Source organism: Schistocerca cancellata, chromosome 2, assembly GCF_023864275.1.
Source record: "Schistocerca cancellata isolate TAMUIC-IGC-003103 chromosome 2, iqSchCanc2.1, whole genome shotgun sequence".
Taxonomy (NCBI): domain Eukaryota; kingdom Metazoa; phylum Arthropoda; class Insecta; order Orthoptera; family Acrididae; genus Schistocerca; species Schistocerca cancellata.
In genome coordinates, this window is record NC_064627.1 from 787,084,174 (window position 1) to 787,108,564 (window position 24,391).

General features: G+C 42.7%; 1 protein-coding gene across 1 annotated transcript in view; it reads right to left on the bottom strand.

The window, feature by feature from the left end:
- The window catches only part of LOC126162645 (ATP-binding cassette sub-family C member 4-like), a 335,428-nt gene that overhangs the window by 57,470 nt on the left and 253,567 nt on the right, over positions 1-24,391 (bottom strand). The window contains exon 17 of the mRNA XM_049919282.1: positions 6,664-7,018. Coding sequence (XP_049775239.1) covers positions 6,664-7,018 — 355 coding nt within the window. The remainder of the gene's footprint in view (positions 1-6,663; positions 7,019-24,391) is intronic.

A 24,391-nucleotide genomic window follows, 5' to 3' on the forward strand; every position in this document is an offset into this window, starting at 1 on the left:
TGCAGGTCTTTCGATTTGACGCCACTTCGGCGACCTGCGCGTCGATGGGGATGAAATGATGATGATTAGGACAACACAACACCCAGTCCCTGAGCGGAGAAAATTTCCGACCCAGCCGGGAATCGAACCCGGGCCCTTAGGATTGACAGTCTGTCACGCTGACCACTCAGCTACCGGGGCGGACACTTTTCTATAAAGATATTATCAATGGCTGTTTGTGGGCAAGTGGCTATCCTAGTGGGGAACTTTACTGTGGGAATTAAGTTGAATGATAGTGTTACTAACTCAAATAAGTTCTTATTGGGAGAGTCTTCAAGGAAATCTACATTGAAATCACCAGAAACCACTATTTCTTTGTTTTTGGTTGTTAAATGGGCCAGTACAGCTTCAAGGTGGTTTACAAACAGATTAAAGTTACCTGCAGGTGCTCGATATACACTTAATATTACGAAAGATTTTTTGTGAAAATCTAATTCTGTTGCACATGCTTCCATATGCTGTTCTAGGCAAAATTTATGAATGTCTATGTTCTTAAATTTATGACAGTTCCTGATGAATGTGGCAACTCCTCCTTTCTCCATTTCTGATCTACAAAAGTGAGATGCTAACCTAAACCCTGTAACACTTAAAAGTTCTATACCAGTGGTCACATGATGTTCAGAGAGGCAGATTATGTCAGCTGGGTTTGAAGACTCTAATTCATCTATGCAGATAGTTATACCTGCATTGGTGAATTTGTCTGGAATTCTTTTGCCTTATCTTAGTCTTTGTTGTACTGTGTCGTTTGTTCTGAATGCTATTGGGGTCCCTTTCTTCTTCAACATATTTCCAGTTCTGTGTACTATTTTACTATTGTATGTCAGGGCGTTGTTTTCTGACGTGACATTGTCTGCTGTTTTCTCTGGGTATTCTGCCTCTGAGTTTTCTGCCCCTTTGGCTGTGCACTTGAGTTGGTGGCCACTATCATAATCTTTAATTTTTATCTTGTTGTTGAGCTTGATTATAGTATCTGTTTTGTATTCATTTCCAACAGCAATTTGTTTGAGTATATTTAGTTCGTGTGTGCAATTTTTAGCTTTCGGAAGTGTTCTGTTTATGCTGTGGAACATGTGTGTGAATCTGGTACATATGTAAGCTATGGATAACAGTGCTTGTCGATGTATATTTTCTGTAGATGGAAAATTCATGTTGGTTGTTGTTTCTTGTAATTGTAAGGTCCAGGAAATTTAATTTCTTGTTTTCTTCAGTTTCCATTGTAATGTACACTTGTGGTGTACTATATCAATCTTCTCTTCTTAGTGTTTCATCAGTAGCAGTTTATTATTTTTTTACCATGTTGTTGAATATTATGTTTTCTTTGTGATGCAAGATAATGATGGCTAAAGCTCCACTGGAAATAGAAGCCGATGTTGAAAGTGAAATAATTTTGTTCGGTGATTAGCCCTAGGATAAGTGAGATTTCGTTATTTGTATGTCGGTCAAATTCGTGCTTTTCAGATGTTGTCCTGTGTATATATGAATGTAATGTCAAATGATACCAGAGTTGTTGTCGAGAAGGGCTTAATATTCTTAATTTTCAGTATTATGACTCATATATTTTATAGTCTTCTTTTTGTTTGTGTTTGTCTATGTATTCTGTAGAAATGTGTGCATGTGTCTCCGTAGTAAGAAAGACCAGGTTTGTCTGAAATTAACTACTGGTCTAACTGGAATATTAAGTTAGTGGATTTTTGGAAGGCTTGTCAGAAGTGCAGCTTTAGAATTCGTTTGTGTCATTCTTTATGTCTGGTTTTGTAGTGTGTGTGTGATGCTTTTTAAGAGTTTCGTCAGGTTCATCTGGTATCTTTGTGTTGGTCACTGGTTAGCTTGGTTGTATTATTTTCTGCCAAGAAGTTTTCTGTTCTCTCAATGTATTCTGTATCTGTTATTAAGATCATTAAGTTCACTTTGTTCACCTAAGTGACGAATGTATTACGGTGTTTCAGTGTTCTGTCTATACTGCTTATGGTTTTATCATGAGATGTTTTTATATTTGTATTTATAGATCGTTTATTCTTTCTAATTACTTTAAACGACAGCCAACATGAATTTTCCATCTACAGCAAACCTACATCGACAAACACTGATATTCGTGGCTCATACAACCACCTGACAGCCCATAAATGTGCCAGTTTCGCTCACATGCCCCACAGCATAATCAGAACACTTCTTAAACCTGAAAGCTACACGCATGAACTAAATATAATCAAATAAACTGCAGTTGAAAAGGAATATAAAACATCAGAAACAAGTTCTGCAACTAGAGAAAAGTGAAAGATAATGATGGTGGCCACCAACTCAAGTGCACAACCAAAGGGTTTGAAAACGCAGAGGCAGAACACACAGACAACGCATCAGACCTCATCATGTAAGAAAAAAGAAATACTGGTACACATTAACAAAATAGAACATATCCGCACATATACCGACGAAGCAAGGGATTCCAGTAGCATTCAGGATGAACAACATAGTTCAGTAAAGACTGGAAAGTGACAGCACATATTCCACTTTCTCTCTCTCTCTCTCTCTCTCTCTCTCTCTCTCTCTCTGTCTCTCTCTCTCTCACACACACACACAAACACACACACACGTGATCACTCTCCCACCACACACCGAGACCGAGACCTAAGTAAGGATCAGAAGTCGTCAGAGCTCCGGATACGGCGTTCTAAACCCTTTCGCGATACGCGATATAATGCTCTGAAATACTGCCATAGTGTTAAGTTAGGTTTTTCTACGTGTTTAGAGCAACAACTAGCCGACCAATGAACGTTAGTAGATAATAAATTACGTTGCAACCTAGTGCCCACCGAAACTGTACCTACAACAGTACCGTAATTCCCAATAGTATAAAATTTTCAAATTTGTTAATAAGGTTTTCATATTAGTTAATAACGGCCGCTCATACCGTTGCGAATGACATGCTGTACGTCGAAAAAAACAGCATCAAACACAGAGAATATGCCGAAAAAGTGACACAAACATAGAAACAATGGAATGACTCAAAAGTAAAAAGGTACTGTAAAACTATTCACAGAATATGGACTAATTTTCAAAAATTCGTATGTATTCAAGTGCAAATCCAAAATGAACAAGCTTCATACCAATGAAAAGAGGAAGTTTCAAGGCACCAACCCGCAAAAGCATTAGCCGCTGGTTTAAGCAATTTAAGCAGACTAGGAGTGTGTGCAAAGGAAAACGCACAGGCCGACCGCGTGTGTCAGAGGATGACGTCCAACGAATTCAAGAAAGTTTTGTGCACAGTCCCAGTAAGTCTACCAATAGAGCCGTCGAGAACTTGGAAAATCCCAACTAACTGTGTAGAAGTTCTGAGATGGCGTTTGCTGTACAAGCCGTACCTGTTACAACTGTTGCACGCTCTCAACCTCAATGACAAAGAGAAGCGTCCCGCATTTTGTGGTTATGTGCTAGCAAATATTAAGGATGCTGTATTTCTACACTGTGTAATTTTTAGCGATGACGTGACATTCTACCTTAGTGGAAAAATCAACAGATGCTATGTTCGCATATGTGGTTTGGAAACTCCACATTCACCATTGCAACATGAAAGAGACTCACTGAAGATCAACGTTTTCTGTGCTGTATCCCGTACAAAGGTTTATGGACCATTTTTCTTTGTGGAAAGAACTATAATGGGAATCATGTACCTTGACATGTTGGAACAATGGATGTTCCCTCAAGTTATGGAAGATACCCCGGACTTCATTTTCCATCAGGATCGAGTGCCATCCCACTGATACTGTGACGTACAAGGCCTTTTGAATGACTCCCTTGCTGAGTGCTGGATCGGTCGCAGAGAAACTTGAGGACCTTGCTCTCCACTTCTGGCCACCGAGATCTCCTGATCTCACACCCTGAGACTATTTCCTATGGGGTTATGTGAAGTAAGCTGTTTACGTTCCGCCTCTACCAACCACTCTGAACAATCTAGGGAATAGAATCACTGCTGCCGTGCACACAGTAACAGCAAATATGCTTTCGCGTGTGTGGGACGAATTTGGCTACTGCATTGATGTTTGCCGTGCAGCCAACGGAAGCCACATTGAACATTTATAACAATTATCACATTTCTTATTATTAAATAATTATTAAAACTAATTAATTACATTTTATTACATTTATTAAATTTATACCAAAAATTATGACAAAAAACTTTGGAACTTCCTCTTTTCATTGGTATAAAGCTTGTTCATTTTGGATCTGTACTTGAATAAATACGAAGATTTGAAAATGGGTCCATCATTTAGAATAACCCTGTACAATATTTAGAACCAACCAGTGCACGCGATGTAAATTTTTCATGTTTTACAATAAAGAAATTCGCTGCTGATAGGGATATGTTTGCTGAAACGACAATATATTGTTGGAAAGATAGCTTAGTAGGGGAAAAGAAAACTTCCTGATTGTCCAGTTTGTACCAGCTTGTTTGGGAGACACAGAAGGACAACGTCGAGTGATGGTAACAACCACTTGACTAGCTGATCTGAAAAAAGAAGAATGTGTTTCAGAGTGAGATCCAAAATTATAGTATAGACTCTGACTGTCATTTGGGCATTCAGTGCTGCTGGGTTTGAACAATGACCTGTTGTTTCACTGAGAGTCTTAATTTATTAATAGCTAAAGTGATTGATTATATCAATAAGTCAGATGGAGAGCACATGCTGCACTACTCATTATGATTTATTCTACTGTGTTTTATTGTATCCAACAGTTATTTAATGAGCATCGTGATAAAATTGTAACTATGTCTCCAGAGGTTCTTATTATGGGATGTATACCAACCGCGACCTAGCAAGGAACCTTAAACGAATACCTGAATTGTTCCAGCAGCACTTCCTTATCACACGCCACAGTTAGATTACTTATAAGTATTGTATTTCAAGTGACAATTAAACTGTTCAAAAGACAACAAAATTAATGCAATCAGCGCCTCTGTGTTCTTAAGTGAAAGTTTGTGATCAATACTTTTCGCATAATTGCACGTAAAGAAATTTGTCACTAAGAACAGCATTTTATCCATCAGTCGCGGTTAAGACCTTATAGTGTAGGGATCACCTCTGGGCTAGGTAGAAACATATGCTGACTTCTAAAACGTGTACATCCCCTGAGGGACCAGTTTCAGTCTCGCTGGTGGGACAACTTTAATAATTCTTGTCTTTTGTCCCGAAATTCCTGAACTGTTTTCTCAAAGCGCACTTTCCTAGTAGCTATGATTATTATTATTAAGGTCAATGTTAATAGTATAAAGACTAGTCAAATGAAAACGAGACGGGCTATACAACGAGCATGGCGCTGATCTTGGTAACTCAGGTGGGTGTGTATGGAAATGGCCTTTTTTGGGAATTAGGAAAGAACAGCGCGAACGTCCGCCGGTGTGCCATTTGTCTACTGTGCTCCACGTGAGATCGGCGAATCGTATGTGCGTCCTGACTTCACCATGGAGGCTGGGAAAGAGTGCGGTTTTTGACTGTGGAAGATGTGTAAGGAAATGAAATTCATACCCCAATGTCTGCTGTGTATGGCGACCACCATCTGACACGTGCGTGTGTGTTTACGTGGAATAAGCAATTTCGAGGAGGTCGGATGTCACTGACAGTAGACAGTCAGGACGAGCTCATCGTGTCATTACCCATTCTGTCATTGGTGCAATGGATGCTACCGTCAGAAATGACCGATGGTGGTCGGTGGAAGGCAATCGGCTCATTTTGGACATCAGAGACGGTACCGCTCTCGCCATCTTTACAGAAGATCTCAAGTTACGGAAAATCTGTGTGCAGTGGATTCCTGTGCAATGGATTCCTCACAGCCTGACGTAAGAGCAGAAGTAGAACAGAATGTCGACATCACTGCATCACATGGAACTGTATCATTATGAAGAATATCGCTCCCGCCCCGTATTGTCGTGGGAAATGAAACATGGTGTCATCATTTTGAGCCAGAGAGCGAGCGTCACAGCTAACAATGTAAGCACATGGATTCACCCCCACCGAAAAAATTCTATCAAAGCTGTGCACACTAGCTCCGGGAAATGTCATGATGATTTTTTCTTTGACTGCAAGGACCCGCTGTTTATTGATTTTTCTGGAATACGGCGCCACAATTAACACATTTTACTGTGTCGACAGTTTGCGAAAACTGAAGCGTCCTATCAAGTCCAAACACCCAGGAATGTTGACGGATGGTATCACTCTGATGCAGGATGATGCCCATTCACATGTTGCCAGGGTTGTTTCGACCACACTGCAGAAATTTACATGGGAAGTCTTGATTCATACTCCATTCATTCCCGATCTGTCCCCAAGCGATTTCCACAATTTTGGACTCCTGAAGAAAGACATTCGTGGTCCTCGATTTGCTTCGGAAAACGAGGTGCACGCTTGAGTACAAACATGGTTCTGTAGGCAACAACAAGAATCTTTCCATGAAGGCATTGACCCTCTTGTCTCTAAATGGGAAAAATGGATTAATAGTTACGGCCATTTCTTTTGAAATAATAAACAATTTACTTACATTTTTTTCATCTGCCTCATTTTCATTTGTCCACCACTTATATTTATGTTGCAGAATATACGTTTCGGACATAGCCCAGTAGTAAATACGTACCTGAATCATCATTATTGTAAACTGTGGCAGCAACTCGTCAGTTGATCCCATATCCTTTGAGAACCTGTTGAGTATTCGTCCAGAAGGGTTTGTGTCGAAAAAGCGCATAGGGGCTCTCAGTATGCAGCTGAACATCTTGTTGTGCAGATTTCGAGAAGCCCGCATGCACATGTTGAAGAAAGCCACGGATCGTATTTGAGTGAGCAGGATGCAGCCCACTACGAGGCCTCCATAGAGCTCCAGGAAGAACTCGCTGGGCGGAAGTGACGCCAGCTCTTCTGTCAACGTCTGGTTGCTGCCACCGGCCGCCTTCAGCTGCATCTGCAGAGAGGTTCTCGTCACCTCCGTATTAGACCTGTTGTAATAAGCCAGTTAAATCTGTGAAATAAGTCAATCATTAATAACGTAAAATCAAACTATATTTCACTCACACTCCTGAAATACTGGGTCAGTGTATAAGTTCGCAGTGTTTTTCCATAAAAACATGAGACTTTAGTCATCAAGAATACACTACTGGCCATTAAAATTGCTACACCAGGAAGAAATGCAGATGATAAACGGTTTTTTATTGGACAAATATATTATACTAGACCTGACATGTGATTACATTTTCACGCAGTTTGGGTGCATAGATCCTAAGAAATCAGTACCTAGGACAACCACATCTGGCCGTAATAACGGCCTTGATACGCCTGGGCATTGAGTCAAACAGAGCTTGGATGGCGTGAACAGGTACAGCTGCCCATGCAGCTTCAACACGATACCACAGTTTATCAAGAGTAGTGACTGGCGTATTGTGACGAGCCAGTTGCTCGGCCACCATTGACCAGACGTTCTCAATTGGTGAGAGATCTGGAGAATGTGCTGCCCAGGGCAGAAGTCGAACATTTTCTGTATCCAGAAAGCCCCGTACAGGACCTGCAACATGCGGTCGTGCATTATCCTGCTGAAATGTAGGGTTTCACAGGGATCGAATGAAGGGTAGAGCTACGGGTCGTAACACTTCTGAAGTGTAACGTTCACTGTTCAAAGTGCCGTCAATGCGAACAAGAGGTGACCGAGACGTGTAACCAATGGCACCCCATAGCATCACGCCGGGTGATATGCCAGTATGGCGATGACGAATATACGCTTCCAATGTGCGTTCACCGCGATGTCGCCAAACACGGATGCGACCATCATGATGCTGTAAACAGAACCTGGATTCATCCGAAAAAATGACGTTTTGCCATTCGTGTACCCAGGTTCGTCGATGAGTACACCATCGCAGGTGTTCCTGTCTGTGATGCAGCGTCAAGGGTAACCGCAGCCATGGTCTCTGAGCTGATAGTCCATGCTGCTGCAAACGTCGTCGAACTGTTCATGCAGATGGTTGTTCTCTTGCAAACCTCTCCATCTGTTGACGCAGGGATCGAGACGTGGCTGCACGATCCGTTACAGCCATGCGGTAAGATGAATGTCATCTCGACTGCTAGTGATACGAGGCCGCTGGGATCCAGCACGGCGTTCCATATTACCCTCCTGAACCCACCGATTCCATGTTCTGCTAACAGTCATTGGACCTCGACCAACGCGAGCAGCAATGTCGCGATACGATAAACCGCAATCGCGATAGGCTATAATTCGACCTTTATCAAAGTCGGAAACGTGATTGTAAGCATTTCTCCTCCTCACACGAGGCATCACAACAACGTTTCACTAGGCAACGCCGGTCAACTGCTGTTTGTGTATGAGAAATTAGTTGGAAACTTTCCCCACGTCAGCACGTTGTAGGTGTCGCCACTGGCGCCAACCTTGTGTGAATGCTCTGATAAGGTAATCATTTGCATGTCACATCATCTTCTTCCTGTCGGTTAAATTTCGCGTCTGTAGCATGCCATCTTCGTGGTGTAGCAATTTTAATGACGAGTAGTGTATATCCTTCTTCACTATTTGCGATAGTCTGCCAACTCTGGGACAAGTTTTCGATTCCGTGTCTGTAGAAATCACGTGGTGTTTAGGCGAAGAACTTGTGGAGCCATGTTCGGAGTACATTTTCATCCGAAAAGAAGTTCCTTGAGGGTTGATCGATAGAGAGTGGAAAATGTGAAAATGTGGCTGCTCAAGGACGATTAAAGTGGGTGCGGAATGACTTTTCAACCGAACTCCTGTACAGTGTTTTTGTCGGTGTAGCAGAATGAGGGCCGGCTTTATCGTGGAGTTGCATCGCTTCGTGCAGTCTTCCTGGTCGTTGTTCTTGTACTGCGTCTGCAAGACATTTTAGTTGTTGGCAATGGATGTAAGCAATGATGAGTACTTCTCGGGGAAGCGATTCTTAGCACACTACCCCGTCGCTTTTCCACCAGATGCATAACAATAACTTTTCTGGATGCGCGCGGGTCTTCGTACTGGAAGTTGCCGCTTTGTTTAGGCTCAACCGTTCCTTTCTATTCCCTATGTTAGCGACACCATTTTTCTTCACTATATACAGGATAGGAATAGTCAGTGTTGTTCACGAGCCAGTAGACAACGAGAGGCAGGGATACACGTATGTCCAACCGCTGGCATTTGTGATTTTGGCCTAGAGCGGGTGGTGACCAAGCACCCGATTTTTTAACCTTCTGCAGTGCATGCAAATGTTGCATGTTGGTAGAACGACCACAGTTCATCACATGTGCCTGTTTTAGAGTACGCTGACTTGGATCATTGTGGATTAATGCGTTTAAACGGTCTTCGTCAAACCGCGGAGATGCTAATGGCTCTGAGCACTATGGGACTCAACTGCTGAGGTCATTAGTCCCCTAGAACTTAGAACTAGTTAAACCTAACTAACCTAAGGACATCACAAACATCCATGCCCGAGGCAGGATTCGAACCTGCGACCGTAGCGGTCTTGCGGTTCCAGACTGCAGCGCCTTTAACCGCACGGCCACTTCGGCCGGCCGAAGATGCTAATGTCAAAACGAAACAATTTTCTTGCGGTCTATCCAATGGCTATATCCCCATACTCAACGCAAATTTTTCTGCCTGTCTCCGCTGCTGTTTCGCCTCTATTGAACTGGAACAGAAGAATACGTCTGCAATGTTCCAATTTCTCCACTTGGCACTCGATTTTCTAGCATCCACAGCTCCACTCACTGTCTCGAAATTAAAAATTTACATATGTGAATTCAAATAGCAACAGTGAACCACAAATAAAAAATGACAATCAGTAAATAAACCTGTAGGAACCGGAATATCAACAACACGCGAAACAAAAACACTACGAACTTATGCACCAACCTAATAGGGAAACACGTAGGCAGACCGGGTATCCAATCTAGATCTCTAGCTTTGTCAGATAGTTTCCGATGAACTACAAGTTTATGACTCAAGACAGTTTAAGATCAAATTTCAACTTACTGTTCCTTCTATTCCAAACTGCAGAGGGGATTATTAGCTCACATAGTATGACTGTCAGAAAATTCTCTTTGGCACTTATTTTCTGTAGGTACCAATTTTGCAGTACTGTAGTTGGTCTCGATGACGATAGATACTGAAGCATACAAATGCTGCATCATCTTTACTGTCTGTTTCGATGGCTTTTACGGGGGTGAAAAGTGCCCACAAAGCACAGAAGCCTAAACTTAGAAGGTCCTCTTTCACATGTTTGTTGAGCTCAGTGATTTCTTTGAAGGTGCTGAGAAATATCTTTCAATAGTTTATTCTCATATTGGTCTAGTGACCTCATGCCAGTTGACAATTTTTTTTCTCAGCAGATGTCAGAAATTAATAATACAATTTTAGAGACTTTCCGTGGAAAGCTCATTGTGCTACACGATAATATTCGAGACACATGACGTGATATGTACTATTCATTCTGCAATAGCGGCAGACATTTATGGAGTCACGACTAAGGAGCTTTCTGAACGTTGGTTGCAGATATTGTAGACAATGTTGGAATCCAGCCGTTACCTGTAATATTAGCATAACTGAAATTTTTGCATTAGACGATTCAGTGACTGCAGGAAAATCAGAAACCGTACTGTTTTTAACGTTCGTGTAATGACAACACGACCTCACATTGCTAATACTTCGTAGCTGTGGTCCGATGGCTCTAAGGAGTTCACACGCAGAAGTTGAGAGAAAGATCTGAAGAATGCAGGAAAAAGTGCGTCTGCACCACGCGCCGTGGTGCGAACGTCACGAGCCTTGGCCGAGTCGTGGAGTGGCGGCAGCAGCAGCAGGGGGCGGGCGTCCAGTTCGGCTTGCAGTGAGCGGATCAACCGAGCGGACGCGACAGGCGACGGCGAAAGCCAAGTGCTGCGCTGTTATCGTCACCCAGCCGACACTTCAGCTGTTCAGGATTCCTTAACTTAACTCCCCCACTTTCTGATGAAATTAATTCAGCCTAATGAAATTAACTTTAACTGTAATGTCACATTTGTTCTAGTATTAACTAGCGCAGCATGAGGTTTTGTTGAAATATCCATTGTAGGTGCTTCCCAGAGTCAACCACAAGATATCTACCCTTCACTTGGAACGATGGGCGTATTATACAGGTAAAAAAAAGCTCTTGCGTAAAAGAGTACTGGATTATTATGCGCACATGGCGTTCTCGAGAGGATAAGGTCGGGGAGAGACCACAGCAGCCCTTTGTCTCATCTGGATAATCCTTTCACTCACGTGCTTGACGTCTGGCTGTATGTCTATATCTTTATGGAGGACCAGGGCAACTCCATTATTGGATTCGCTATTGTTACCACTCTTGTTCAAATGGTTCAAATGGTTCTGAGCACTATGGGACTTAACATCTATGGTCATCAGTCCCCTAGAACTTAGAACTACTTAAACCTACTTAACCTAAGGACAGCACACACATCCATGCCCGAGGCAGGATTCGAACCTGCGACCCTAGCGGGCGCGCGGTTCCAGACTGAAGCCCCTAGAACCGCTTGGCCACATCGGCCGGCCGCTAGCGTTCTCTTAAATTCTAAAATGTATAGGGCCATCAGACTACTAAGAATTTATCGTAACAAAATCCAAAAACACCTGCAGCCGTCCTTGTGATTTTAATTTATTTTGTCGCTACCAGTTTCAACGCTTCATTGCGTCATCTTCAGGCTGTCTTTGATGCGGTACAGGTTGATAAGATCCTCATACATAACCTATCAGTTGTCAGCATTACTGAATATACAGATAATGTGCCAGCACTCCAACCATCAACTCCCCAATCAGGACAGTAGATGGTTGGAGTGCTGGCACATTATCTGTGTATTCAGTAATGCTGGCAACTCATGGGTTATGCATGGGGATCTTACCAACCTGTACCGCATCAAAGACAGCCTGAAGATGACGCAATGAATTGTTGAAACTGGTAGCGACAAAATAAATTAAAATCATAAGGACGGCTGCAGGTGTTTTCATTTTTTTGTCACGATAGTAAACGGCCGTCGTCCCAGAGACCTCCTGCTAAAAGGATGGACATACAATAACTAAGAATTTAGGACAGCAAAATAACAGAATAAAGCTGATAATGGGCTCACGCGGCCCTTCGTAGCCGGAAGCAAGGAGGCAACAGACGTGTCTCTAACGAGAGCCAGCGCTACAGTTTGGTCAATAATAAGCTCAAAACATATCAGCATAGTATGGACCGTCGAAGAGAGCGAAGTTTTCCGGAGGTACGTGCAGGGCCTGAGTGACGGAGATGTGAGATCCAGATGGCCGAGCGTTTAGGAAAGACAGCATTTCCGGCACGGATCGGTCGAGGCATGAGCCATTTCTGTTAATGTAGTTTCCAGGCAGCTTTTAGCACAGCGGAAAGGACACAGAACGGTAATCAGAGGCTTGTGAGGTTGACTTCCTACGAGGATACATTTTTATTTTCAATTTTTACATTGCTTAAACTGTAAATAAACCGAAAACGTGCTCAACGTACGTATTGTGTTTATTAATATTTACGTGAAAATCAGGAAAGGGAAAGACAAGGGAAAACTTAGGATTTCAAATAAATATCCAATGATGGATCGTTCTGATGGCGTCTAGGAGGACTGTGCTAATAACTTTCCAAGAACAGATTGTAATTAAAGCGTACGCGACTTCGTCTTCCAACAGCATCATTTTGACCTCAGAGCAGCCCTCGGCAGCTATTGAAGTCCTGCGAGGTCTATGATTTTGGTCAGGTAAGGAGTTCGATCAAAAAGCTTCAAAACTGCTCTTACCTCATCGAGAAAGAAAAACAAATCCCATCACGAGAAGTCTGCACCAAAATAAATTCCATTGCACATCACCAGTTATCCTCGCAAGTATTTAGCGACATGATGCGTTACCTGTTGTTTGTACCAAACTATATGACGAGAGAGATTGTAAACCAAGTTCGTTTTTCTATAGAAACTTTAAGACAACGAACTAATTGTTAAAATGTGGCGTTTATAACTTGTGCCAGACACCGACAAAATTACTGCTTCTCTGTTTTTACGATGAATATCACTCTAGCATGTGTAGATCATTAGTTGTAAAATAATCAAAGTAACTAATTTTGCATACGAAGTTCTAGTGCCCGCCTTCCTGCAAATTTACTTCCGAACCCGAATTTTCCTTTGCCTTTTCTTTTCATGCTGTCCATGAAAAAATAATATATACGATTCATTGAGCGTTAAATTTCACTATATTTGCAGAGTAAATCACGTAAAAATTGAAAATAAAAAAATTCCTCATAAAGACTCGCGCAGCTTATTTAATGGTCAAGCTTTCCCAGTATACACACAAAAAATTCTAATCTGACGTAACTAGCCACAGATAAAAATCTAAAGTTTGTCTAACTTCGTTCAACTGCAACCATTATCTTCAGCTAATTTAATTAATCATTGTATTCTTTATCATAACACATTTTAGCTGAGACAAATCAGTTTACAAGCACACACATTCGCGTTCTCCTCGTTGGATGTCTGTCGTTTCATTTCCGTACGCCCATAAACATGTACATTCGTCTTACGGCGATTTTCAAAAATTCAAAGTTCCTTTCCTTTGTCCGGTCTTGCTTTCAGATTGTTTCTTGCCCACCCAGCACAGTTTGCATGTCGAAGTAATTACAGGTCGTTCGTTGAACGCGACGGATACAGGACACTCCAAGACGCGATAAAGCACTAATGAGAAGACGATGTAAAATATAATGAGCCGAACAAAACACAGTAGTACAAAACAAACCACAAGGCGAGATAAGGAAACAACTTGCGACAAGTTAACATGCGTTGAATGAGCTCTTTACGAAAGACAGTTAGCGTTAAAGCAGGCCATCAGAACCTACAGAAAAATAGCTGCAGTGCGCGATGTAACAGTCCAGTTATATCTCCTTTTGTATTTTTCCCAAAATATCGATTTAAAACAAGCGTGTTTGTGCAAAAAATATATCCGTTGCTGAATGGTAAAATAACGGGAACAAGCGGGAAAATTTCTTTTATTAATATGCGAGTTAAAATATGTTTCAGATTCCTGTCTGGCAAAGAACATCTGAGTCTTCACTCAGTATTCCACATCAGGATTGAGTTCACGTAAAACTTATGTGGCCGCGGACTACTGATACAGAATTCGGTGAGGCAAACTTCACTCTCAGAAAGAATATTGACACTGTGTTGTGATAAAGTCGGTCATAGCTTTGTGTTCCAACTGGACTAACTTCATTCCAGCATTGATGTTTGCATTATATTTATATAATCTTTTTAGAATGTGAAGTCATAATCGACGCTCGGAAACTAATACACCTGCGTATTCGTTAGAATTTCAACTTTAAATCCCACTGTTTAGTGAGAGACGTCTGACAGCGGCGAAACATTAAGCAGTCAGATACTTATTTAGGGTTCCAGCAATGGGTTCTGTGCTGATAAAAATAATTTTTCCGGGATACTTAGTCAGATCTCTTAAAAATAATGATTCGGCCAAGCAGAACTATACAGACACACACATATTTTATTCCAATCACGATTACTGTGGATAAAAGCTATGTATTCCATTGAAATTCACTTAAAGATACCACCACAATGAAAGTATCGAACAGTGTCGCAAAAGACGTCAAAGCGTCAAGTGTTCACGGCGATGATACACGGACTACGAGGGTAGTTTGACAAGTTCGTCGAATCACCACCACATGTCGACGCTATGGCAGGAAATCATCCTGCATTAATAGCTTGTCCTTTATGAGTATACACGCGACGCATCGGTGCTCTCGGTTGAGATCCGTTGCCTACACGTCTCTGTGTAATTGTTCCCGTGTAGTGGTTTGTGAAGATGGAAAAATCGAGATTTGGGCAGTCATTAAATACATCGCAAAGAAAGGCACGAAAGCAAGAAAATTCATGCTGAAATTCATAATAACTCGGGGGCTCTGATTCTTCATATTCAGTTGGTTCCAAGTGGACAAACATGCTTAAATTTGATCGGGACAGCTTAGATGATGATCCACGTTGTGTTCGGCAAAGATATCCCACTACACCAGAAATTGTTGCAAAAAATGCATAAAATGGTATGGAGGGTGGCCAACTGAAAGTGTGAGGAATTGCTGAAGCTGCAGAGATGTAATGTGAATGGACATATCACATTTCAACAGTGGAACATGATATGACAAAATTATCTGCTGGATTGTTGCCGCAACTCTTAAGGTAGTATCAAAAACGCATCAGAATGGAAATATCCGAGCAATGTTTGACCCGTTTCCAGAGCATCCGACAAAAGTTTTTGCCCCGGTTTGAAACCATGAATGAAACAACAATCGAAGGAGTGGAAACATATCGATTCACCTTCACCAACGACAGCAAAGCTTCAAAGGTCATGGCTTCATTTCTGGGATGCGAAAGGGATTCTAGTAATAGATTACCTGTCCACTGGTCAAACAGGTACGAGAGAATACTATGCTAACGTCCTGAACCAACTAAAGCAAAAGATTTGCGAAAAAGGATCACGTTTCGCAAGGAAGAAAGTCATGTTTCATCAAGACAATGCGTGCCCACAAACAGTGTCGCGCCATGGCAAAAATGCGTAAACTAAGATAAAAATGTTGCCACCGTTTCAAAACACGGCCTTAAATCTCGTATGGCCCTTTCCCAAAGTAATAAGGCTAATCAATATACAGTATACTATCTGTGGTGTCACCGCCAGACACCACACTTGCTAGGTGGTAGCCTTTAAATCGGCCGCGGTCCGTTAGTATACGTCGGACCCGCGTGTCGCCACTATCAGTGATTGCCATCACTGATAGTGGCGACACGCTCAGTTTGAATCGAGCGCCACAGGCGGCCAGCCAATCAGAACGCGCCAAGCGCTCAGCGCAGCGACTAAGTCCGCTTCAAGGTCACCCGCCTAGCGAGCAACCAAGAGGGGCCCAGACTATTGCTTTCAAATGAATAGTGTTTTTAGTCTTTAAAAAAAAAAAATCTCACGGGATAGATAAGGATGGTTCTCGGGTAAGTGGATCAATCTTTATTATCTATAATACAACATACAGTCACCAGTAATTTTTATTTTACAGTTTCTATTGCCAACTTTAGCCCATATAAAGAGGTACTCGTCAGCATTCAATTTCTTCTTTCTTCTGGTTGACAATACAAATGGCATACTTGGAACAAGCGTACCATAGGGAACCTTAGCCAAGAGTCCTGTAGTCTCTGCTATACTCCATGTTTTCCAGACCAAAATATTTGCATCTGGAAAGGCTTCAAGTCCACCGTAGTCACAGTGATTGCCCCACACTACAGCAAGTGTCAGCCATGTACTCCCTCCAAACAGAACTTGTACATCACATGTAAACTGCAGACGGAGGCCTCGAAACACATTCGGGCCTCCAATTAGCTGTTGCTTATTGAACTGCCCAGCCAGATCAATGTCTATTGCCTTCAGTGAACGATACACTGGAACGCTGTGCCGCAAGCGACGTCGCCAAGCACGTCGCCGAGGCATTGCTGAGGTACGTTAACACAAGTGCCGCCACACGGCAGGTCTAGAGAGACTTCCTAGCACTCGCCCCAGTTGTACAACCGACTTTGCTAGCGATGGTTCACTGACAAAATACGCTCTCATTTGCCGAGACGATAGTTAGCATAGCCTTCAGCTACGTCATTTGCTACGACCTAGCAAGGCGCCATTACCAGTTACTATTGATACTGTAATCATGTACCGTCAAGAGCGACGTTCATCATTAGTGTATTAAAGTTAAGTATTCCACCAACTACGTCCGTTTTTCTAAAGTCTAATTTCCTTGTCCTGTTCCAGACCTCACGCCAGCCTGCGTGAGCTAAAACGCGTGCCTTTCGGCTTCCTCTAATAATACGGTGTTGGCTATCCTGCCAACCCACAACACTATCAATTCTTGATCATTTTTCCTGGTACTTAATTTTAGTACCTCTTGCAGACATGACCACGGAAACGGTTGGTGAGCGTTTGTCAATCACATGGTCTTGCCGTTCGGCAGCTCCGATGCAATACTTACTGACCAAGGTTGAAAATTCACGTTAGTTTTCTTCGTACCGTTACGAATCAAAAAATGACGAACTACACCCTTTCACTCCAAAGCCAATGGGCTCCTGGAGCGAGTACACAAAACTATTGTGCGAATGCTACCGTATTATATAGAGAAGACCCAGTTACGCTGGCACATATACAGTATGTGATCAATAGTATCCGGACACCCACAAAAACATACGCTTTCCATATTAGGTGCACTGTGCTGCCACCTACTGCCAGGTACTCCATATCAGCGACCTCAGTAGTCAATAGACATCGTGAGAGAGAAGAATGGGGCGCCCCGCGAAGCTCACGGACTTCGAACGTGGTCACGTGATTAGTTGTCACTGGTGCCATACGTCTGTACGCGAGATTTCTACACTCCTAAACATCCTTAGGTCCACTGTTTCCGATGTGATAGTGAAGTGGAAACATGAAGGGAGACGTACAGCACAAAAGCGTTCTGGCCGACCTCGTCGGTTGACTGACAGAGACCCCCGACAGTTGAAGAAGATCGTAATATGTACCAAGCAGACCAATACACAGTAATTCCAAACTGCATCAGGATCCACTGCAAGTACTATGACACCTAGGCGGGAGGTGAGAAAACTTGGATTTCATGGTCGAGCGGCTGACATCACGCCGGTAAATGCCAAACGACGCCTTGCTTGGTATAAGGAGTGTAACCACTGGACGATTGAACAGTGGAAAAACGTTGTGTGGAGTGACGAATCACGGTACACAATGTGGCGATCCGATGGCAGGGTGTGTGTATGACGAATGCCCGTTGAACGTCATCTGCCTATTGTGTAGAGCTAATAGTCAAATTCGGAGGCGGTGGTGTTATGATGTGGTCGTGTTTTTCATGGAGGGGGCTCGACCTCTTGGTGTTTTGCGTGGCACTATCGCAGCACAGGCCTACATTGATGTTTTAAGCACCTTCTTGCTTTCCACTGTTGAAGAACAATTAGGGAATAGCGATTGCATCTTTCAACACGACCGAGCACCTGTTCATAATGCAAGGCCTGTGACGGAATGGTTACACGAAAATATCGTCCCTGTAATGGAGTGGCCTGCACAGAGTTCTGACGTGAATCCTACAGAACACCTTTGGGATGTTTTGGGACGTCGACTTCGTGCCAGGCCTCATCGCCCGACATCAATACCTCTCCTAAGTGTAACGCTCCGTGAAGAATGGGCTGCACTTCCCCAGAGACCTTCCAGACCTGATTGAACGTATGCCTGCGAGAGTGGAAGCTGTCATCAAGGCTAGGGGTGGACCAACACCATATTGAATTCCAGCATTACCGATGGAGGGCGCTACGAATTTGTAAGTATTTTCAGCTAGGTGTCCGGATACTTTTGATCACATAGTGTATGTAAGATTTGTCGCTTCGCCGTACAATACTCGTGTCCATGAGGCAAATGGATACTCCCCATACGAACTGTCTATAGGAGACCCATGAATTCACTTTCTCAGACTGACATGCATTATCCGGACAGAATGAGTGCTCTTTTATGCTTCTAGTTGTGTTCGAATTATCCCGTAAGTCATACTGTTAAGCATCAGCAGTTAGAGCAGACGAAAACGATAAGATTCAGCTCGTAAGAATTAAATGATAATAAGCGATATAATTAGTAAACGCTCTTTCACGTGGCAATTTTCTGTCAGTTATAGGAGAACGTGAAAGTATGAGTAAGTTTGTGATACAGCTGTCACAAGTTACGTAATTTAGACATTGCATACCACTTACACTTGGTGATGAATAGAAAAGCTGAAGAGAATGAGCTGTTACGAATTCACATTAACGCATTGCTTATCTTTAATTAATCCAGATCCAGGGAGACAAAAGACCTCCACGAGGCACATAGGAAAAGAATCAGTTTGCATAATGCCTCTATAAGTGAACAGACGCAAAATGTACCAAAAGGCCTCTCAGATATTTAATAGTAGTCGATTTCTCATAAACACATATGGCTGCAAGTTAGTGCAAGTATAAGATACACGTGAAGAACACAAGTTATGCTCCAGTCGAGAGTCAGTCACAAACTACTTCTTGAGGCGTAATTTGAACGCCTAGAAAATGCGTAGTAAGTTAATTGCCATCTCACTCAATGTTATTAGTGTCGTTGGACAGCTTGAGGCACAAAAATCTTGCCTTTACAAGTATCGGCTGTTACCAATACTCAACTGTTCTATATCTTCCTACAATGCTTCACGCATAGTGCAATTCCATCTCTTAACAAGTATTACGAGATGTTTTTTTTTTCAGTCAGTGATTTATATTGCCATGAGCAAATTGCTGTGTGTACCTACACATAGTGTAGCACGAATGTAACGCATTGCCCATTTGCCATTGCTTTTGAAGTTAACCTATGTCATTTACACGAAGATGAAATAGTTCGTCAAAACAGCTAATGTTCTATACAACACTTAAAACTTACACGACTTGATTTAGAACTATTCTTTTAAAGAAAGCCACGACTATTAATTACTTTACATTCAGATTTCGCGCGGTGGAGGAGCAATTCGGTTCCATTCAAATTCAAGATTGTTGATTATTATATGGTAGTAAGGAAAATTTATTATACAACAGGGAACTAATAAAGATCAGCTTATTTTCGTCACCCTAGAGGCAACAGGGCCATAAGCTTGTTACTAAATATTCTGCCAGGTAAACGTCTTTCCGTCCTCCTGATAGGAAATATTAAAGAAGCTAGAAGCTGAACAGCTTCGCTGCTACGGCGCTCATGTGCATAGGTTTGAATGCGCGCCAGCTCGCCAGTACCACCCTGGCGGCACACGTCGGCCGTCGCTCTGACATCGTACGGCGGTTAGCCGTGCGGCTGCGCGCCCGCTTGCTGTTTGTCACGATCTGCACAAGTGTGTTTCTGTATTAACCGGAGTATACCGGAAGACGATTTGCTTTGATAAAACACCCAGTGTATCCCAACCCAGCAAAGAATTATTACAACAAGAAGTTAGAGCGTTAAATCTACATCTACATGGATACTGTGCAAATCACATTTAAGTGCCTGGCAGAGGGTTCATCGAACCACCTTCACAATTCTCTATTATTCCAATCTCGTAAAACGCGAGGAAAGGATGAACGCCTATATCTTTCCGTACGAGCTCTGATTTCCCTTATTTTATCATGTTGAGGGTTTCTCCCTATGTAGGTCGGTGTCAACAAAATATTTTCGCATTCGGAGGAGAAAGTTGGTGATTGGAATTTCGTGAGAAGATTCCGTCGCAACGAAAAACGCCTTTCTTTTAATGATGTCCAGCCCAAATCCTGTATCATTTCTGTGACACTCTCTCCCATATTTCGCGATAATACAAAACGTGCTGCCTTTCTTTGAACTTTTTCTATCTATTCCGTCAGTCCTACCTGGTAAGGATCCCACACCGCGCAGCAGTATTCTAAAAGAGGACGGACAAGCGTAGTGTAGGCAGTCTCCTTAGTAGGTCTGTTACATTTTCTAAGTGTCCTGCCAATAAAACGCAGCCTTTGGTTAGCCTTCCCCACAACATTTTCTACGTTTTCTTTCCAATTTAAGTTGTTCGTAATTGTAATACCTAGGTATTTAGCTGAATTTACGGCTTTTAGATTAGACTGATTTATCGTGTAACCGAAGTTTAACGAGTTCCTTTTAGCACTCACGTGCTATCAAATAAACTGCTACACATTTGCCTAATGCTTAAATAAGTCCAATGTTAGGCTGCTCAGAGCTCCCCTTAAACCATTTTGCACAATCTGCCGTATCAGTCACAGTATTCATAGCTAATAGCTTTGAGTAGGAAAATATTTCTAGTTTCTGACGCAACCTGATCCCATTGTGTGGTTGCAGAAGGAGAACCATAATGGACGTAGTTTTGAGTAAACACAAGTATACCACTCCTATTAGGACACTTCTCAGCATACTTGGCCGTCCTATCTGTCACTGTAGCAGGCGTGGTTAACGGAGATCCATATTTTAGCAAGGGACCACTACGAAATACATTTTCGTGGAAATCCTTGCTATGCGAGAGAGAGAGAGAGAGAGAGAGAGAGAATATAATACGCCAATACTGTCAAACCCTACCTAAGTAAACTCACTCCTAGTAGAGATTCCAAAGTAAGCAGAAACTGCACATTATGCTTCACTGAAATTAATGCGACAAACGCCATTTATTTTGTAGCTCCAGTCACGGTGTGGGGCCTACGCATCTAAAAGAGACTGTGCATAACCAGCTTATCAATCTGCAATATTTCCAGTCCTATCCTTACGTCGCAAAACGTAACTGAAGTACACTTTGAGTTTTACAAATGTAACGACAAAAGAAGACTATCGAGTATTACATATCGATATTGGTTCCAACACTGCGCCAACGAGCCAGGTGTATTTTCCAACGTTTCTCATCCGCGTGAATACTGGTCGTCATAATGGAACGAAGCGTGCTGCCCACGCTACGCAGCTACGCTCACTATTGGCGCGACACCGGATCCTGCTGCCTGAAGCACATACCACTGGTATCACGCCAGAGCGACTGCTCCCAGGTTTGCTTAGCTACAGCGTCCAACACCTTTACGTAACGCAGCTACAAAACTTTTGACTACAGCCACAATCTCCCCTTGTCAGCCAGCCGCGGTGGCCGAGCGGTTCTAGGCGCGTCAGTCCGGAACCGCGCGACTGCTACGGTCGCAGGTTCGAATCCTGCCTCGGGCATGGATGTGTGTGATGTACTTAGGTTAGTTAGGTTTAAATAGTTCTAAGTTCTAAGGGACTGATGACCTTAGTGCTCAGCGCCATTTGAACCAATTTCCCATTGTCACAGCAAAATACTGCACGGATTTTACCAAACAGTTATTCGTGCTCTTCCAAAAAACAAATAAAAATTCGTGCTACAAATTATTAGCAAAGCATCGATTTTGAAGATACAGCGTCTTACGACGTTGTAATGCTGGACAGAGTTTCACGGATTCAACCCAAAGCTCTACCTACTCGAAGACCCGTCTGCTATTTGCCAAGACACCGTCTACAAGTCCCAAGCTTACGTCAAAGACTCACAACTTTTAGTTTTGTACAACTGAGATTCTGTTATATCCATGAATAAAGCCAAGTCTGATTTGCATTAGTAATAACAAAACGGGGAAATGTTAAGGCATTGTCAGTAAAAAAATGGTAAACTATAAAGAGGCAACAGGCCTCATCATAGATCATTTTTCCAGGTTCTTAATTCTCGTTCCCATACCGGATATGTCCGCAGAAACTGTAGCTCGTGCATTTATCACCCACCTGGTGATACCCTATGGAAATCCTGAAGCTGTACTTCATCTACATCTACATTTACATGATTACTCTGCAATTCACATTTAAGTGCTTAGCAGAGGGTTCATCGAACCACAATCACACTATCTCCCTACCATTCCACTCCCGAACAGCGCACGGGTAAAACGATCACCTAAACCTTTCTGTTCGAGCTCTGATTTCTCTTATTTTATTTTGATGGTCATTCCTAACTTGTAGGTTGGGCTCAACAAAATATTTTCGCATTCGGAAGAGAAAGTTGGTTACTGAAATTTCGTAAATAGATCACTTCCATCCCAACTCACGTATCATATCTGCCACACTCTCCCCCCTATTACGTGATAATACAAAACGAGCTGCCCATTTTTGCACCCTTTCGATGTCCTCCGTCAATCCCACTTGGTAATGATACCACACCGCGCAGCAATATTCTAACAGAGGACGAACGAGTGTAGTGCAAGCTGTCTCTTTAGTGGACTTGTTGCATCTTCTAAGTGTCCTGCCAATGAAACGCAACCTTTGGCTCGCCTTCCCCACAATATTATCTATGTGGTCTTTCCAACTGAAGTTGTTCGTAATTTTAACACTCAGGTACTTGAATTGACAGCCTTGAGAATTGTACTATTTATCGAGTAATCGAATTCCAACGGATTTCTTTTGGAACTCATGTGGATCACCTCAGACTGTTCGTTATTTAGCGTCAACTGCCACCTGCCACACCATACAGCAATCCTTTCTAAATCGCTTTGCAACTGATACTGGTCTTCGGATGACCTTACTAGACGGTAAATTACAGCATCATCTGCGAACAACCTAAGAGAACTACTCAGATTGTCACCCAGGTCATTTATATAGATCAGGAACAGCAGAGGTTCAAATGGTTCAAATGGCTCTGAGCACTATGGGACTCAACTGCTGAGGTCATAAGTCCCCTAGAACTCAGAACTACTTAAACCTAACTAACCTAAGGACATCACACACATCCATGCCCAACGCAGGATTCGAACCTGCGACCGTAGCGGTCGCGCGGTTCCAGACTGCAGCGCCTAGAACCGCTCGGCCACTCCGGCCGGCCGAACAGCAGAGGTCCCAGGACGCTTCCCTGGAGAACACCTGATATCACTTCAGTTTTACTCGATGATTTGCCGTCTATTACTACGAACTGCGACCTTCCTGACAGGAAATCAAGAATCCAGTCGCACAACTGAGACGATACCCCATAGGCCCGCAGCTTGATTAGAAGTCGCTTGTGAGGAACGGTGTCAAAAGCTTTCCGGAAATCTAGAAATACGGAATCAACTTGAGATCCTCTGTCGATAACGGCCATTACTTCGTGCGAATAAAGAGCTAGCTGCGTTGCACAAGAACGATGTTTTCTGAAACCATGCTGATTACGTAATAGATCGTTGTTCCCTTCGAGGTGATTCATAATGTTTGAATACAATATATGCTCCAAAACCCTACTGCAAACCGACGTCAATGATATAGGTCTGTAGTTCGATGGATTACTCCTACTACCCTTCTTAAACACTGGTGCGACGTGCGCAATTTTCCAATCTGTAGGTACAGATCTATAGGTGAGTGAGTGGTTGTATATGATTGCTAAGTAGGGAGCTATTGTATCAGCGTAATCTGAAAGGAACCTAATCGGTATACAATCTGGACCTGAAGACTTGCCCGTATCAAGCGATTTGAGTTGCTTTGCAAACCCTAAGGTATCTACTTCTAAGAAACTCATGCTAGCAGCTGTTCGTGTTTCAAATTCTGGAATCTTACAGACAAGGCAAGAATTTTATGTCTGTATTGTTTACAGATGTCTGTCCATTGTTTCGAATCAAAAAGTGGAGAACGACACCGTTTCATCCCAAAGCGAACGGATGCCTGGAGCGAGTCCACCGCACCATTACGCGCATGCTCTCTTATTATGTCAATAAAAATCACTCTGACTGGGACAGGTATGTCCAAAACGTCACATCAGCTCATGATA